The sequence below is a fragment of the Arachis duranensis genome, chromosome 10, assembly GCF_000817695.3.
Source record: "Arachis duranensis cultivar V14167 chromosome 10, aradu.V14167.gnm2.J7QH, whole genome shotgun sequence".
NCBI lineage: Eukaryota > Viridiplantae > Streptophyta > Magnoliopsida > Fabales > Fabaceae > Arachis > Arachis duranensis.
In genome coordinates, this window is record NC_029781.3 from 96558963 (window position 1) to 96575783 (window position 16821).

Here is a 16821-nt window from a genome sequence, read left to right on the forward strand (position 1 = left end):
AATATCTCTCCATATTATTATATTATATTTTTATTTATAGTATAATTCTCTAATTAAACTATAGACTCAATACTAATCCTAACATTATTCTTCCCTTCAAAGATAACATTATCCTTGTGGTTGCCAAAAAAATATAAATCTTAATTAAAATTGTAAATAAAAATTACAATTAATAAAAAATTAATTCTAAATTAATATTTTCTATACTACTACTTAAAATAAAAATTTACCACTAGGATTTTATTGTTTAAAAGAAAAGTCATTAGAGAGTATCTAATATAACTTTTTTCTTTTCATAACTGAACCCAATTTAACTTGGTAGATAACATATGGAGGAAACATACTCTGATCCAATTTAGATTGGATTTGGGTTTGGAAAATCCACATCCATGGGAAGCCCAACTCTAAAACAGAGAGTACTCCCTCAACATTCATTCCAGAAACCCTTTCTTCCTAAGAACACAGCAGTTCTCTCTGAGAACACCATTATCAGTCATCCAAAGCACCTTGGCTGCCGTCTCTTCTAGCCATACCCAGGCGGACCTCCTTCTTCCTTGTGCCTCCCACGACGGCCTCCGACCATGGAGCACACTGGTCGCCGCGAGTTTCACCATCAAAGACGCTATCGATTGCCCGATGCGCGCCCTTCACAACCACCTCGTCCCACTTTTTCTCTGTTTGAGTCTCATAGTCGCGCTCCCAGGGGAAGACCGCCATTGTGAGTGGTTGTGGCTTGGCCACATTTGAGGAAACACGTCGGAATAGAACACCTCCTCTCACCGTCACCGCTTTGTCATCCACCGTTGCTGCACTATCAATCGAGACTTCACGAGTATCTGTTCTCCTTTTGTGGCGCCTCTACCTATGGTCAGATCTGCTGATTCTTTCTCCTCGGCGGCACCTCCTCTGTTAAGCTTCATAGCGTCATCGGCGTCGACTAAGACCACCGTGTGCGAGTTCAGATGTGGTAGCTTTGGTGGTGGTCGCGTCACCCCTTCCGCCTCTATCAAGACGCTGCCCTGGATTGCAACTTCTTCCTTGGCTAGATCTGTTGCTTCTTCTTTTGTGTGTTCTAGATTCATCACTAATTCTAAAATTTTTGTTGCTGCATTCTCTAAATCTGCATCTTCATAATCTAAATCCGAATTATGGAATTGTAGAACTGTAAGTGTTGAATGTTCTGCTTCTAGATTTGTGGAATGTTTGTTGATTAGGTGAAATTCTGACTCTGAATTAGCTTGAAATATTTGAATTCGGATTATCTATTGATGATTCTGTTTCTTGCTCTGGTTGTGGTTGATACTTCTCCAAGTATGTTCTGATTTCTTTCAAAGCTATATCTAGATTTGAAACTTCATTCCAAGAAATTTCTGATGGCAGTATTGAAAGAGAATCTAGTACATAATGATACATAAATACTGTATCAAATACTGATATGTCTACGTTTGGATTGCATTTCTTCTATAATTTGAACCATGTTAGAGCCTTGTCTTTGAGCCATTTTTCAATCTCTAAAAATTTTTGCTATTCTATAGTTTCTTGAGTATTCTAAAATTGTTCTGTGAGAATAAGCCAATAGTATTTATCTCCAGTACCATCAAACATAAGAGATTTTTTCAATGAAAGCACCATTTGATACAATATTGTATCAAGAAATAGAGAGAATTAATAGAAATCAGAGAAAATAGAATAGAGATCCCTAGAATTAGGACCAAGAAGGGAATTAGAGTTTTCAATCATATCATGCCTCTCGACACTATTACATCAGTTTTCTATTTATAGCATAATTCTCTAATTGAGCTATAGACCCAATACTAATTCTATGAGATTGTGGCTATGGCTCGGTTAAGAACAATGCAGAACTGAGAAGGCTATTAACCATTAAGCGACATGCCAATTAAGATTCTTCTGTTGTAGTTGGAAGATGTGGATACTTGTGACGATATTGCTGAGAATTTGACACCAACTAGGCCAGAACCTGACCCTGATGCTAGTTATAGAAAAATCGAAGAATAATGAAAACAATTCACATTGGAGCTTAAACTTGAAACACCACAATATCTTGACTATTGAGGCTTCTGGGAGGGAGGGCTTCTTATTCTCACCCACACCTTCAGAAAAGAGAGAGAAGCAGGGACTCGGAGAGAAAGACAGAAGGAAGCCTCGCCCTTGCCCTTGCAGTGCCACGACTCACCTTCGCCTTGCCGTCGCCCTCACCTCGTGTTCTTTGTCGTCATCAGGGAGGTGGTGGTGGTGGTGATGGTTGTGTTCCTCGCGTTTTTCAGCATCACCACCGCCCTTCCCCTTCCCTCCCTGCCCTCTGCTGTCCAGACTCATTGCCACCACCACCACGCAGCATCACCGTCACTGCCATTAAGTTTCAAGTTCTTAATTTTTGTTCTTATTTATCACAATCCCTAATTTTTGTTCTTGTTCTTATTTTTGGATTTGTTGTTACTTTTTTTGGTTCTTTGGTTTGGTGAAAAATTGGAGGAAGAACAAGATGCTTTTATTGTATTTGATTGTTCTTGACAATTAGATTTATGAATTTTTTATTCTTGTAATTAGAGATGAATTTAGGAATTTCTGATTTTTGTAATTAGTTATGAATTCTGTTAATTGTATTTAAAGATTTTTAGTTTTGAATTTTATTAATAGAAGAAGAAGAAAAAGATTAACTTGTATTTGACTTTATGGTAATTAGATTTATGGATTTTTAGTTCTTGTAATTGGAGATGAATTTGGGAATTTCTAATTTTTGTAATTGGATCTAAAGTTTTGTTAATTGTATTTAAAGTTTTGTAGGTCTGAGTTTAGTTAATGGAAGAAGAAGAGTAGTAAAATGTTTGGGAAAAGGGGAGCATTTTTGTCATTTAGAATAATATTTTATTCAAAAAGATGAATTTAATATCAAATGAAATGTTGGAGGCAATTTTAAATCCAAAATAAGATTAGAGACGATTTTGATTTTGATTCTAAATTTTAAGGGTCAAAACAGTACTTATTCTTATATTTTTTTTATAAAAAATTAGTATACATACCATTTTTTTATATATTTTTCTTATTTGATGAATATAGATTTAAAGTTGTTGACTTGAAAAAAATTAATTATTAATTTTTTATTTTTTATAATATTTTAATTCGACAGATCAAAAATTAATTTATTTTAAATTGAAATTCTACTTAAAAATTTACTGTTAATGGTCAATATATTACTGTACATACATAAAGTAGAATTTGAATTACTATATGCATAAAGCATTAGTAGAATTTGAATTACTATATGCATAAAGCATTCAAACTCCTAATACTTATCTAAATAGATCATTAAATTAATCACTAAATTATCCAAATTGGTGAATAATTATTGAAAAAGTATAGAAAAATAATGTATATAGTCAACAACGGTTTTAAAAAAAGGTAAATTTATAATTAAAAATCAGATTCTTAATTAATTAAATAATTATGATCAGATTTTAAATTTGAAAACATTAGAATTAACACTTAAACCACTACGCACGTTACACTTTCACATATTTTACGTTTTGTATCCCACCACCTTCTCAATGGTGTCGGTTTCTCCCGCAACCGTCATAGTCATCACTACAAAGATCTTGACATCGCTGCTGCTTTACCACCGTAGTAGTTCTCTTCCTCCAGATAGTGACACCGTTTTGCACCCCCTCGCCGGTATCAATTTCCCTTGCAACAGTCATCGTCGTCGCCGCAAAACTCTCGCCGCCCGACCACCATACCACCTCTCCCTTCACGATTCGCAGCTCTGCTGATCAACCTTTTTTGCTGAATTTGACGATGCCTGGATTTGGCCATGGGGTTCATATTGCCCAAGAGTGAACCAAATATGGAGCCTATTCCTGAGCATCATAACCTGTCCAGTGGCTCATACCGCCAAGATCTCATGAGTTGCATGCCTCTTGGACATCACATGCGAAATTTCATTTTTTTATTCTTCTTTAAAGGAAATTCATAATATACCATATGGTCATTTTAGTAGATATGCGAATGGTTAATTTAATTTTTATGTGAATAGTTATTTGATTGGAATTTGTTTAGTTAGATACAATTAAAATATGCCGAATGTTCAATTTACTAGATATGCGAATGATTGATGGTTATCCTTAAGTATCGATGAGGGTTCTTATTGACGAACCAGCGGCAGTGAAGGGATCCCAGCGGCAACGATGGGAGCTAGTTGGTGACCAAGCAACCGCGTAACTGTAGAAAATTTGGGGGAGAAGCTGTTATTTTAGTAAATTAGAGTATAATAGATTGTTAAAATTTTTGAATTACTGAACGAAATTTTTTAGTTGGGTAATTTGAGTGGAGTGTTTTTTTTTAAAATTTTATTAGGCCAAATTTTCAATCTGTTGTTTACATTGTTTAGATTTTTTATTGTCTATTAATTGAGCCGTTAATTATTAGTTGTTAATTCTATTCTGTCATCTTTCTCCCTAATGTTTGAACACTGATCTTCAGAATTCGTTGTCATTTGCTCGCTATTGAGGGCTATTGAGGGCTATGAAGCACAGACACTTCGCTGAGTTGTCATGTCTGTATGTCGGACACATTTCGAACACAATATTTACCGATATTTATTCGACACGCGTGTTTGCTGTGTCTAACCGTGTCTTAATAAAAAGAAAAAAATTTTTTCCAAATACTTTTGGATACACCTAAATACCATCACATATCAGTGTGTTCAACCTTATTCTTAACATATTTTTTTAAAATAAATTTATATATAATATATTATTATTTATTAAAATAAAAAATATTTTAAATACTTGATATAATTAAAATAAAATATTAAAAATAATTAAAATCGTGTCTTATAAAATTTTAATTCGTGTATCAATATATCTTATGTCGTGTCCTATCCCATAACAGTTTGTTCGTGCATGATTGATGGAGGGTAATCAGTTAGGTACGTTTATTGCACTTGCACACTCTTTATCCAGTTGATTAGGCAATGTATAGTCGGTGTATACGAGACAATTTAGTAAGCACACATACCGACATAAGGTCACATAATATAAACATACTGATCAAACAAGAGTAAAATTCTTAATTCATTTTCAATTTCTTACTTAAAATTTTACCCATCAAATAAAATATAAAAACATTCAAAGCATAACTATCAAAAATGAATCAATAATTAATCTAGTTAAAATATTAAATTATTAGATTAATTAATATTTTTAATAAATTAATTTTCTTGACCAAACTATTTTTTAAAATTAATTAGAATTCTATATATAAATTAGTGATAATTTTTTGGTTAATTCAAATAATATATATTATTGATATAATAATTTTATTTATTATTATGAAATACATAAAAATTTAAAATATTTTATATTATTATTATGAAAATTAATAAAATAAGTATCTACTAATATATATATATATAATTATAGTAATTATATTTTAATTAAAAAATAAATAACATGTTATTTTAATATGCATATTGTAAATAGAAAAGAAATGAAATTTAAGATAAGAAAGTGTCATTTTGTGGATAAAATAAAAATAAGATGCTTGGTGCCTAAGTTACACGCGTGGACGCGTGGTGAGTGACGTATATGCCTTGTTCATATAGCAATACTTAACCTCTATAAAAGACAAGTCCCTAAAAGCCTTCTCAAAAAGATGATCGAGGAGAGTAAGATGAAGACAAGAGCAGGAGACACGATGTTTGGTCAAATAGGATCCATAATTGCTTCATTGATGTTTATTTGGGCCATATTCGAGAAATTCTTCCCATTCCAAATCCGAAACCAAGCACAAAAACACACTCTAAGGTTGTTCTCTTTTGTTTACCCTTACATCCAAATCACATTCAATGAACTCATTGGTGATAGACACATGAGTAGAAGTGAGGCTTATACTTCCATACAGAATTACCTTTCTTCCAAGGCCACAACACAAGCTAAGAGACTCAAAGGTGACATAGGCAAGAACAACCAAACCCTTCTTCTTACCATGGATGACCATGAAGAAGTGTGTGATGAGTTCAATGGTGTTAAGCTTTGGTGGGTTTCTGGCAAAAACGTTGCCAAATCCCAAACACTTTCTCTACACAACAATTTAGCGGACGAGAAAAGGTACTACAAGCTTACCTTCCATAAACAACATAGAAACATGGTTTTAGGAACATATCTTAATCATGTTATGAGAGAAGGTAAAGCGGTTATGGTTAGAAATAGGCAGAGGAAGCTTTATACTAATAGCGGTTCGTTTTGGAACCATGTTGTGTTTGAGCATCCGGCAACGTTTGAAAGCGTGGCGATGGACGAGGAACTGAAGAAAAGGATCATTGATGATTTGGTAACGTTTAGTAAGTCAAGGGAGTTTTATGCAAGAATTGGAAGGGCCTGGAAGAGAGGGTATTTACTTTTTGGTCCTCCGGGGACGGGGAAGTCGACGATGATCGCGGCGATGGCGAATCTGTTGGGATATGATTTGTATGATTTGGAACTGACTGCTGTGAAGGACAACACAGAGTTGCGGAAGCTGTTGATTGAGACATCAAGCAAGTCCATTATTGTGATTGAGGACATAGATTGTTCACTTGATCTAACTGGTCAGAGGAGGAAGAAAATGGAAAGAGCGAAGGAAGATGAAGAAGAAGAAGAAGAAGAAGATCAACGGAAGAAGAAGCAGAGTGGGTTGAAAGAAAGAGATGTTAAGAGCAGCCAGGTTAGCTACATTGCAGAAATACTTCAATTTTAGTATTTTTTATTTTTTAAATTTTGTGAAAAAAAATAAAATATAAAAATAGAAAACTTAGCTACAAAGTTAATAGTTGAGAATAGTTAAATAATTTAATATGTTTAATTAAATTTAATCACTTACAACTATCTACAAACCCTAAATCATAAACCGAAACTCTAAATTCGAAATCCAAAATCCTAAAAAAAAATTTTAAAAACCATAAAGTTATATAAATATAAAAATATTAATTAAAATATAAAAATATAATTTTTATTACTAATTGCATATTTTAATTCTTAAAATAATATCAAATAAAAATGACAAATCTAAATCTAATAAAATATATTAAATTTTAAGTTTGGTTAGATCTTGGCTTACGTGTTTGATTATTTTTTTTTTAAACGAGTTTTTTAAGTTTATATTAGATGAATATAATTTCAGTAGTTATTTTATTTTTGCTCGCTTAACTATGGTGTATATATCTAAAATCTATATCAAATATAATATTGTTATTTTAAACTTTTTAAAATTTGACTATTCTGTTATCTTTTTTTTTTTCATAAAATTATTATATTTATTGTTATGTGTCCTATCCGAATTGTATTGTACTTGGTACTCATGATGATATTTGTGCAATGAATGTAACAGGTTACACTCTCAGGGCTTCTGAACTTCATTGATGGATTGTGGTCTGCATGTGGAGGAGAGAGGCTAATAGTTTTCACTACAAACTATGTTGAGAAATTGGATCCAGCATTGGTGAGAAGAGGGAGAATGGACATGCACATTGAATTATCATACTGTGGATTTGAGGCATTCAAGTTGCTGGCCAAGAATTACCTTAAAATTGAATCACACCATTTGTTTTCAACAATTTCTGACTTGCTCAAACACTCTCAAATCACACCAGCTGATGTTGCTGAGCACTTTATGCCCAAACCTGCTTTTGGGAACAATCCAGACCTTTATTTGAAGGCTTTGATTCAATCACTTGAAGAAACCAACTTCAAACAGAACAAACATGCAAGCAATACTTAAAAAGATTCTTTTAACTATGTTATTTATGGAGCAATTCATTGACCAGCAACAGTAAGAGATTCTTAAATCGAGCTTAGAATCGGCGGCCGACTAAAGCCACAAATTAGAGGCTAAAAGGGAGTGGCTTAGTGGAAGGGAATGGATGAGGCATTCAAAAATATTTATACATTTTTTTTAAATTTTTTATCTGTTTATGTCATTGGAAAATTGTGGAAATATAGGGTCCTGTTAGGCCTGGATTTTGCTGAATTATTTTAGCGGCTATGTGTACAATAACTAATAGTTGAGGACCTAACTTAAAATCCAATAGATATGTGCTAAAATGATGATAAAGTTGAACAGAATGAACCAGAGCTTATCATTTGGGAAGCTAATATCATATCCCTTTAATTATATGCAAACACTGAACTGTGAATGGTTAAAACTTACAAGTTGCTTAAAAGACGGTGGCCAAAAACAGGGTTGAAAACACACACAATGCAAAGAAACAAGAACTAATATTGCAGTAGGAAACATCAAAATGCATGTCTACTTGGATTTTCTCTCTTTAAAAAATAAAATAAATAAATTCAACAGTTTTGAAAATAATAAGAATAAAAACCTGTTATTATGTACTCAGATTTGATTATATAGAAATAAATATATATTCCTCTTTTTCCTTTCCTAAATGGATCACTATCCTTTTTTTCCAATTAAGAAGTCCTCTTAATAATTTGTCTTCTCGAATTTCTTTTTGAAGAATAACTTATTTTCATTGTTATACATACTGGACCAAATCATGAAGTTATAAAGAACATAAATCCATTAGGCCGACAAATTTTTTTTTTGGGAGTTGGCAAATATCTGAAACTCCGTATTTTGGTCAGAAAATGTGAAAAACTCCATAAATTTGAACGAATTTCGAATTTATTTTTCTTTGTTGGGCCTCCCCTTTTGTTTATTCATGGACATGACCCGTTCCATCTACATCCATTAGGCAAATCATTTAACAAAAAAAAAAAATGATAGTCAATCCTCTAAAGTGAAAAAGTTGGTAAAATTATAAAATAACACAATTAATTGAATTAGTTGACTGGTTAATTCACTCGTTAAGTGTCCAGAATTTAAATTTTATATTGTATGCAAGCAACTTATTAACTAATGATAACTCTTTAAATAAAATTTAATTTTTAATAGATTAATTTTTGACCTATTGAAATTGAAAAATACCATAGACGACAAAAAAAAACACTAATTATCTTTGAATTTCTAACCATTATTAATTGAAATTCTTACCATCTTAATTTAAAGATAATTAAAATCTTGCTTTATTATTTTATCATGTTCTTCACTTTTGTGAACTTTATCCTATAAACTTACTACTTTACCTTGTTTTAATATTCAAAATCAATCAATGTGAATGCATGGATGCTTTGAATTTGCATCAACTCCCAGAAATTCCAATTTGGTCCCTTCATTTCTTCCCCGCTTCCCACTTTTGTAAACGACAGTTAACTACTAAACTATTTGATTTGATGAAATTTTTTACAAAACGGAGACGAGAGTGGATACCTAGAACTTTAGAATTTGTTTTTCTGAACCACCAAAAAAATAATGTTCTTTTTAGGTAAATAATTTTTAGAATTTGATTGAATTTTATTTTACAACTTTTATAAGAATATATTTTTCTTCATAACAATTATATTTCTAAAATGTTGATGCATAAGCGTTCTTTTATTTTTTAACTTATGTTTAGGTAGTTTCTTTATTTAAGAAGAATGGGAGCAATAAATATCGATCTCTATTTTTTTTTTCTTAAAAATTTTAACACCATATAATACAATTATTTAATCCAAAAAATTAAACATTTGGATTAAAGTATGTATTTATATCCTGGTTTAATAAATAAAATTTAAATCTAATAAAAGATAAAAAAAAATCCATAAAAAAAGATGATTTTTTTTATGTACGTACCCGACCTCTTTAAAGAGGTTGGACACCGATAAAAAAGGACAAAGCTTTACTTGCTTAAAACAGATAATTATCCATAGGAATTTCGACTGGAATATTTATCTTTTTTGATAAGATAAGTCCTAACAAATTTTTAAGATAAAGAGAACAATTATCCATAAAAAAAGATGAAATTGTTCCAACAAAAATAGTTATCGTCTCTACTATAAGTACATTGAGGTATATACATGTTCTAATCTATTAGAAACCTGCTTAAAGTTTTTGCTAATTAAGTATTGTAGTCTCTTACAGGTACTAACCCCACTTCATCACAAGAAACTCAGACCGACGGTAACTCGGCACCAAAGAGGTCAGACGCTGCCACATTCTGGACCTCAAGTTCAGGCTTAAATTAACATTTCAGGTAACTCTCGGGACAATATGTAAATAATTATATATGTAAGAGGTGTTAGCTAAAAATTAACAGTTAATTAAAGAATAGTAGTAAAAAAATGTTAAAAAAAATTATTTATAAGATTAACCAGTTAATTATAAAAAATTAGTAAAAAAATAAAATAAAAAGTTAAATGTTTTGTATAAATCATTACTCTATTATACCTAATTGAATTTTAGTTAAATTCTCATGGAATCTCTAAATCTTTCAGTATTTTTTAATTTTAAATTCACCAATTCAAAGATGAATCCAATTTTGAGAAGCTCTTAAAAGTATTGTCGCCAGCACATATATAATTATGCTTCCATGTTTTCTTTATTTGACTAGTATTAGTAATTAATGTTTTCTCTCACTTTTCTTTCTAATTCTTCTACTTAAACAAGTCACACCTTTCTAGAAACTAGGTGTCTGATTCAATACTCCTAGAAGATTTGGAGTATTAAAACTCTTCTTAAAGAGTTAAACAAAAGTTAACGTATTTGGAGTTTTAGTATTTTTTAATGGTGCCTGATTCAATACTCCTAAAAGGTTTGGAGTATTAAAACTCTTCTTAAAGAGTTAAACAAAAGTTAACGTATTTGAAGTTTTAGTACTCCTTAATTAAGAAGAGAGAGAAGAATCATCATTTAATTATTAAGAAAAGAGAAAAGAATTAACAAAAATTCTATTTGGGTTAAATTTTTTGTTTTAATTTAAATTTATTTTATTTTTAAATTGATATTAAATTATTATAAAATTATGATAAAAATAAAAATTTAAAAGAATTAAAAAGATATAATACTCTTATTATTCTAAAATTTTTTTATTTAAACAAACATATTCATATTATTTTAAAATTAATACGAATAAATTTATTTAAAATTTTTAAATTTTAAATAAATATATTCATCTTATTTTAAATAAATGTTCTCGTATTATTTTTTTAAAATTATTTTCAATGAACAAAAGAAGATAGTATATTAAATAAAATTTATGAAATAAATTATAATTTTAAATAAATAATTAAAATAAATAAAATATAAAATTATTAATTAATTAGATTTTATTAACTAGTTAAATAACTTATATACTAATAGAGCATATTAAATTTTTTATAATAATTATAATTATCATTTATTAAAAATATATTTTATAAGTTGTAATTAATATGTTTGTAGTTTTTTAAAAAAAAGTATTAATTGTTTATTGATTTCATCAGTATGCATTAAATGTTAACCTAAATCAACGCAAAGTAAATTAAATTTTAAATTTTAATAGTGTTTTTTTTGTTAAAGTTATATGGAGTTTCTACATGCATATATAATTGTTGAGTATAATAAATACTAAATAGTCAACATCACAGATTAAGTATGTGTGTTAGTTTAGTTCTTGAAAAATTATATTTTAACTTGATCTTTAGAAAATATAATTATATATTAAATTGATTATTTTATCAGTTAAATGATTATTTCTTATAAAATATAACTATAAATTAAATTAATCTTTTTATTAATTAAATAATGACATGTGACATGATCATGATATATCATCATCTAATTAGTAAAAAAATTAATTTAATTTATTATTAAATAAAAACTCACAAATAGTTATCTTTATGTAAAGTTGATAACTAAAAATTATTAGATAATTTAATAAATTTGACTAATTAAATTATTATCTAATGATTATTAACTTTACATAAAAATAACTGCAATAAATTTTTATCTTATTATTATCAACTTTGTTACGTATATATTAAAATCAGTCATTAATATAAAATATATATTAAAAATACAAAATATATATACTAATTTAAAATAAATTAAATTATATATGTATTTATACACAAATACATAGTGATTGATTTTGATGTCTAATTTTAATATGTAAATAATATTTTTTTATCACTATACCCTTTAAAAATTAATTTGAGATTTAAAAGAATAAATTAACACACACTTAATCTTTCGAGAACCATTGAATATTAACCCATAATAACCACTATAATTCTCAGAATAATCAATCATGAGTACGTGTAAACTGCATTTAAGTTCATGTGAGAAATTGATGATGATGTCTAATTAATAATTAATAATAAAATGTTAAACTAATCAATAACCTCCAAACTTAGAAATTCTTGCTCCCCTCCAATTTTCCAAAAGCCCTTCCAATAATTTGAGGGGTTGCAACTTCGCAGTAAGTTCATACTTCTAGTTCTAGATACTCACACTGCACTGAACTCTGAATTCTATATATACACACACCAAGTGTATGGCATGTGGATCACACCACAAAGAACAAATAATGCGAAAAATTGAATTGCAGAGGTTTAGGATGTTTTGTCGCAGGAGAAATAGCACCAGATTAATACATAGAACATAAATGAATATGTTTGTATGGTTGGCGCTATTCTCCTGCGACATGATATCCTTTAATCTCTATCCACAATCATTGATGTGATCTTTTTATCTTCACACGAACATATATAAATGAGGTAATTTGATTATCACCAATTATGTTTTTTTTTCCCTTCTTTTTTTCACTGTAATATTCGTTCCGATTTTGTTGACACATACGTTATCTTTCCAAGAATTAATGATATATGATCAGTTTGGTCTTTAAGGAAATTGATTGGTGTCATAATTTTGGAATTGCAAATTTGTAATACAGTAATGTTATGTAGTCAAAAAATTATAAATAATAAATAAAACACTACTACATAATTGACTTTTACTAACATTTAAAAAATGTTACTAAATTATATTAAAATGTTATCTATGTATATTAGTAACATTTTAACAAATGTTAAATATACCCTATGTTACTAAAGAGTTTTACTAACATTTTTCTAAAGATTTAATAACATTTAGTAAAAATATTACAAAAGATATTCTATAGTAATATTTTGAGAAATGTTACAATAGATATTTCTTAGTAACACTTAGAGAAATGTTACAATAGATAGTTTTTGTAACACTTAAAAAATATTATAATAAATATTTTATGTAACATTTAAAAAAATGTTACCATAGATATTTTTTGTAACACTTAGAAAAATATTACCGTAGATATTTTTTGTAACACTTACAAAATGTTATAAAAGATCTTTAGTGATATTTTTTTAGTTATATTATACTATTTTTTATTTTATATTATACACAATATAAATATACTAAAATTAATTACTACAACATAAAATATTTCATTAAATTCACAAATTCACAAAATGAAATTTTTATTACTCTTTTATTAATCAATAATCATTGTATAAGTTTGCTTCGTAATGCAAATAAAATGAGGAAAAAAATACTTATAGCATTTAAACTCTATTTCCATTGCGAATATCGCATTTGACAACAACTGACAAGTCTCCTACGCGCTCTTCATGCAGAATTGAACTTGGAGAATTTGATTCATTCTTTATATTGGATTCCATGACATGCTGTATTGCCTTGATGGCCATGAATATCGAGGTATCAACAAATCGATCGACTGTGCAGCAGGAAAGCTTTTCTATCTCTGACCACTCTCTCCTCTTCAACATTTCCCCATGTAACTTCTATCTTTATATCTGACTGAATCCTCAAAACAGGTACTCTAAGTTAGCTCTAGATAAACCAAACATCTTATGTCTTAAACCGAAATACAGTAACAACAGCAGCAGTGCACAAAATTCACAATTCACTTGCTTCACCGGATTATCCTTGCCTACAAGTTCGTGTCATCATAACGATCTTCCCATGTAGCAATTTCTGAAACAAAGTTGTAAGTTTATCAGTTTGGCATGCAAGGCAACTCATTTCATATCACCAACAAATAATTGAATAATCATTGAGATCACCTTAAATCAAAACATGAAGTTAAGTTTATATTCATGAATGAAGTATGCAAGTTACTTTTAAGTTTTAAGTACATATGTGACTTCCTAAGCTTTCACAGCCACAACTAGATTATTTCATACAAGATCAGATAGAAAGGTCACATAAATGTGAGGAAAAACATTCACTGTAATGTACTTGGAATTCTAGGACCTGAATTAAATGATATCTCTCTTATATGCACTCTTACTAAAGAATGCCAACTTGTTTTCATTTAACTAAATGGTTTTAGATTTTTCTAAAGGAAACAATGAAATAAGAAAATCTTGTAAGTTGTATCACTCTTCTAAAATCATGAAACGGGGAATACAATGAAAACAATCTGACATCTTTATAATTAATCTCAAAAATAAATGAAAACTATTTGGTTATTCTTATTAAAGGCTTGTAAGTGGGGTTAATGAATTTTGAGCAAAAGTATATAAAACTTCGGCAAGAAATTGTACAATGATGAGATAATAAAACTTTTCAAAATATGCCTAGATAACTTCATACCTAAACCTATTCCGACTCCGAGCTTCAAGGCTTTATTGTTATCCTTTGGCACTGCAGCACAAGTTAATCGAAGAAATTAATTAAAGCAAACAAAAAATCAGTAGTATACTAAGCAGCAGATGATTAAAAAGCGTACCTTTTAAAATAACAAAATGCTCAGGTGGCCCAGGCTGCATTATAGCCCTTTTAAACACCTCATGCGAAACAACAACAATAAGCAATCAAGAAAAACAAAGTAATAAAGTCAAGTTCTAGAACACAGAAAAAGGAATAAAATCAAACACAGCAAATTCACACAAAACAGTGTTTAAAATTGGGACAGTATTTTACTTAACAAGTGGAATATGGAAAATCACTTAAAACTAAAAATTTAACATTTGACACAACGTCAATATAAAATCTAATCATAAATATATTCACCTAGTTGAAGGCATTTAAGATTTTAACATAATTAGCTTATAAGTCATATAGAATTAATATTTCTATCCAAAATAAAAAGTAAAGTAAAATAAGATTAGTTGATAATGGCAAAGGCCTATTGGTAACAACACAAGGATTAGGTTGACCTTAGCTTGCACTAGATTCTGATTGATCACACTCAATGCTCTTCTGTTTTGTCGAAACTTAGTCTTAGAATATGATACTCATAGCTTAGAACCTGTTACATTATACACATGCATTCTTTAATAGAGTAATTCAAACTACACCATAGATTAAAATTGCTATGGTTTAATAACAATAGGTAGAAAAAGAAATCTGAATATCAATAAAAATGGTATATGCTCATTGTCACATAAGTTGACAAACTTTAACTAGTAATTATATTAATCACTTATGAACCACATAGTTGTTATCCTATGCAGACAATATATAGATTGATTCTGCAATGATAATTTAAGTAAGAAAAGGACCTAAAGGATTATAAATTTTGGTTAGAATTCATTTCTTGATGAATGCAAAGTATTGGACTTTCTACCTAATTGCAATAATGGAATTGGAAGAAGGATTGTTAATGTAATTTTCGGTGAATATTACCTGCAAATTAAGACTTTAGAAAAGCTTCATCTATCACATTAGGCCCTTGGAGTTAGTCCCACAACTATATCTCTGTGACCCTGCTGATAAGTGTTTTTCATGAATAACAGAGTCTACGGCAATGAGTGCTAAATTCAGTTAAACAAAATGTCAGTGTTAGCAGTCTACTCTCTTTTGCATTCATCAAGAAATGAATTCTAACCTATTCCATGAATTTTCTATATATTTTATTTCAAATTTTCTCGGATAATATATATATAGTCCCTAATTAAAAAATATATGTACAAGTATACATTATCAATATTGAAGTTGACAAAAATTTCAGTCTATAACTTCCGGTGCACGCAATAGTCGTAACATGTCACATCATATCCAAGTGATGCTTCTCTCGTTCTAATTACTAATTACTAACACTTTGCTTTCTAGTGCAAAAAATTGCTACGACAACTAAATGAATTTGGGAAATGAAGCGAGGAAAGAAAAAGGAGTACCTTAGCAGCTGGAGAAGCAATTCTGGAATCATCAGTGTCCTGCTCGAGACTCTCGGGTTTGAATTGAGAAGATCTTAACATTAGGAATTCAGTCAATTCATAGCCAACAGATCTTAACAAATATATACAAAAAGCATAAGAAGATTGCAAGAATAATAATGAAGCAGTGAAAATTAGAAAAGAAAGAACACGAAAGGAGGTTCTTCTTCTCCTTCTCCGTCAGACTCACCTCAAAACAGAGAGTAGCAAACCCTAGAAATGATCGAGAGATAAAAATAGAGTTTGTTGAAACGAGAGAGATTCAAAGAGCGAAGTGCGAGCCAGATTGAAAGCACAATCGAGATCGAGATCAAGAGCGCGAGTGAGATTGAGAGTGAGATTGCGAAGGTGAACAAGATTTGGAGTGAGATCGCCACAGCTTTGGCGCATTGATTCTCTGCGCTAGCAGGTTCCCCAATCTCTCTTCTGTTCCAGCCATTAGGTTAGTCGTATCTTTGGGCGCTATTATTTTGTTAAAAAAAAAATCTTTTTTCAATGAAAAAAGATCTTTTTTTTATTTTTTAACGTGTTTGGTAAATTTCTAGTAGTAAAAGTAAAAACAATAGTAAAATAAAAAAAGATCTTTTTTGAGAAGCTGTAATTTATATCAAGATATTTTTCTTTTAAAAAAAGATGTTTTTCATGTAATAAATAAACAAAAAAGTACTTTTATATTGTTATACCCAAACATAATTGATAGATAAAAAAACTTTTTTACATGAGATATCCAAACATAAAATTACTTTTA

The 16821-nt window shown here is 29.5% G+C and overlaps 1 protein-coding gene and 1 long non-coding RNA gene across 7 annotated transcripts; one reads left to right on the plus strand and one right to left on the minus strand.

Moving 5' to 3' along the window:
- Positions 1 to 5666: 5666 nt before the first annotated feature.
- On the plus strand, positions 5667 to 8145 carry LOC107471101 (AAA-ATPase ASD, mitochondrial). Its single transcript, XM_016090547.3, has 2 exons — positions 5667 to 6720; positions 7384 to 8145. The coding sequence occupies exons 1-2, from the start codon at positions 5671 to 5673 to the stop codon at positions 7771 to 7773; spliced, it is 1440 nt and encodes a 479-aa protein (XP_015946033.1). The 5' UTR covers positions 5667 to 5670; the 3' UTR covers positions 7774 to 8145.
- A 5237-nt stretch (positions 8146 to 13382) lies between these two features.
- LOC107471104 (uncharacterized) lies at positions 13383 to 16520 on the minus strand. Of its 6 annotated transcripts, none has more exons than XR_001588559.3 (6): positions 16264 to 16520; positions 16035 to 16107; positions 15544 to 15623; positions 14645 to 15166; positions 14509 to 14559; positions 13383 to 13887 (listed from the first exon to the last, which is right to left on the minus strand). It is a non-coding gene; the product is annotated as an uncharacterized LOC107471104 (long non-coding RNA). The 6 variants fall into 6 exon arrangements; XR_002368664.2 differs by having other exon boundaries at positions 15544 to 15626; XR_001588560.3 differs by having other exon boundaries at positions 16035 to 16146.
- Between the last annotated feature and the right edge of the window lie 301 nt (positions 16521 to 16821).

What these genes read in the sequence shown, in the direction of transcription:
- LOC107471101 (XM_016090547.3), top strand. Translation starts at nt 5,671, where the DNA reads ATGATCGAGGAGAGTAAGATGAAGACAAGAGCAGGAGACACGATGTTT. An exon ending in GAGATGTTAAGAGCAGCCAG is followed by an intron (nt 6,721 to 7,383) that starts GTTAGCTACATT and finishes TGAATGTAACAG; the next exon opens with GTTACACTCTCAGGGCTTCT.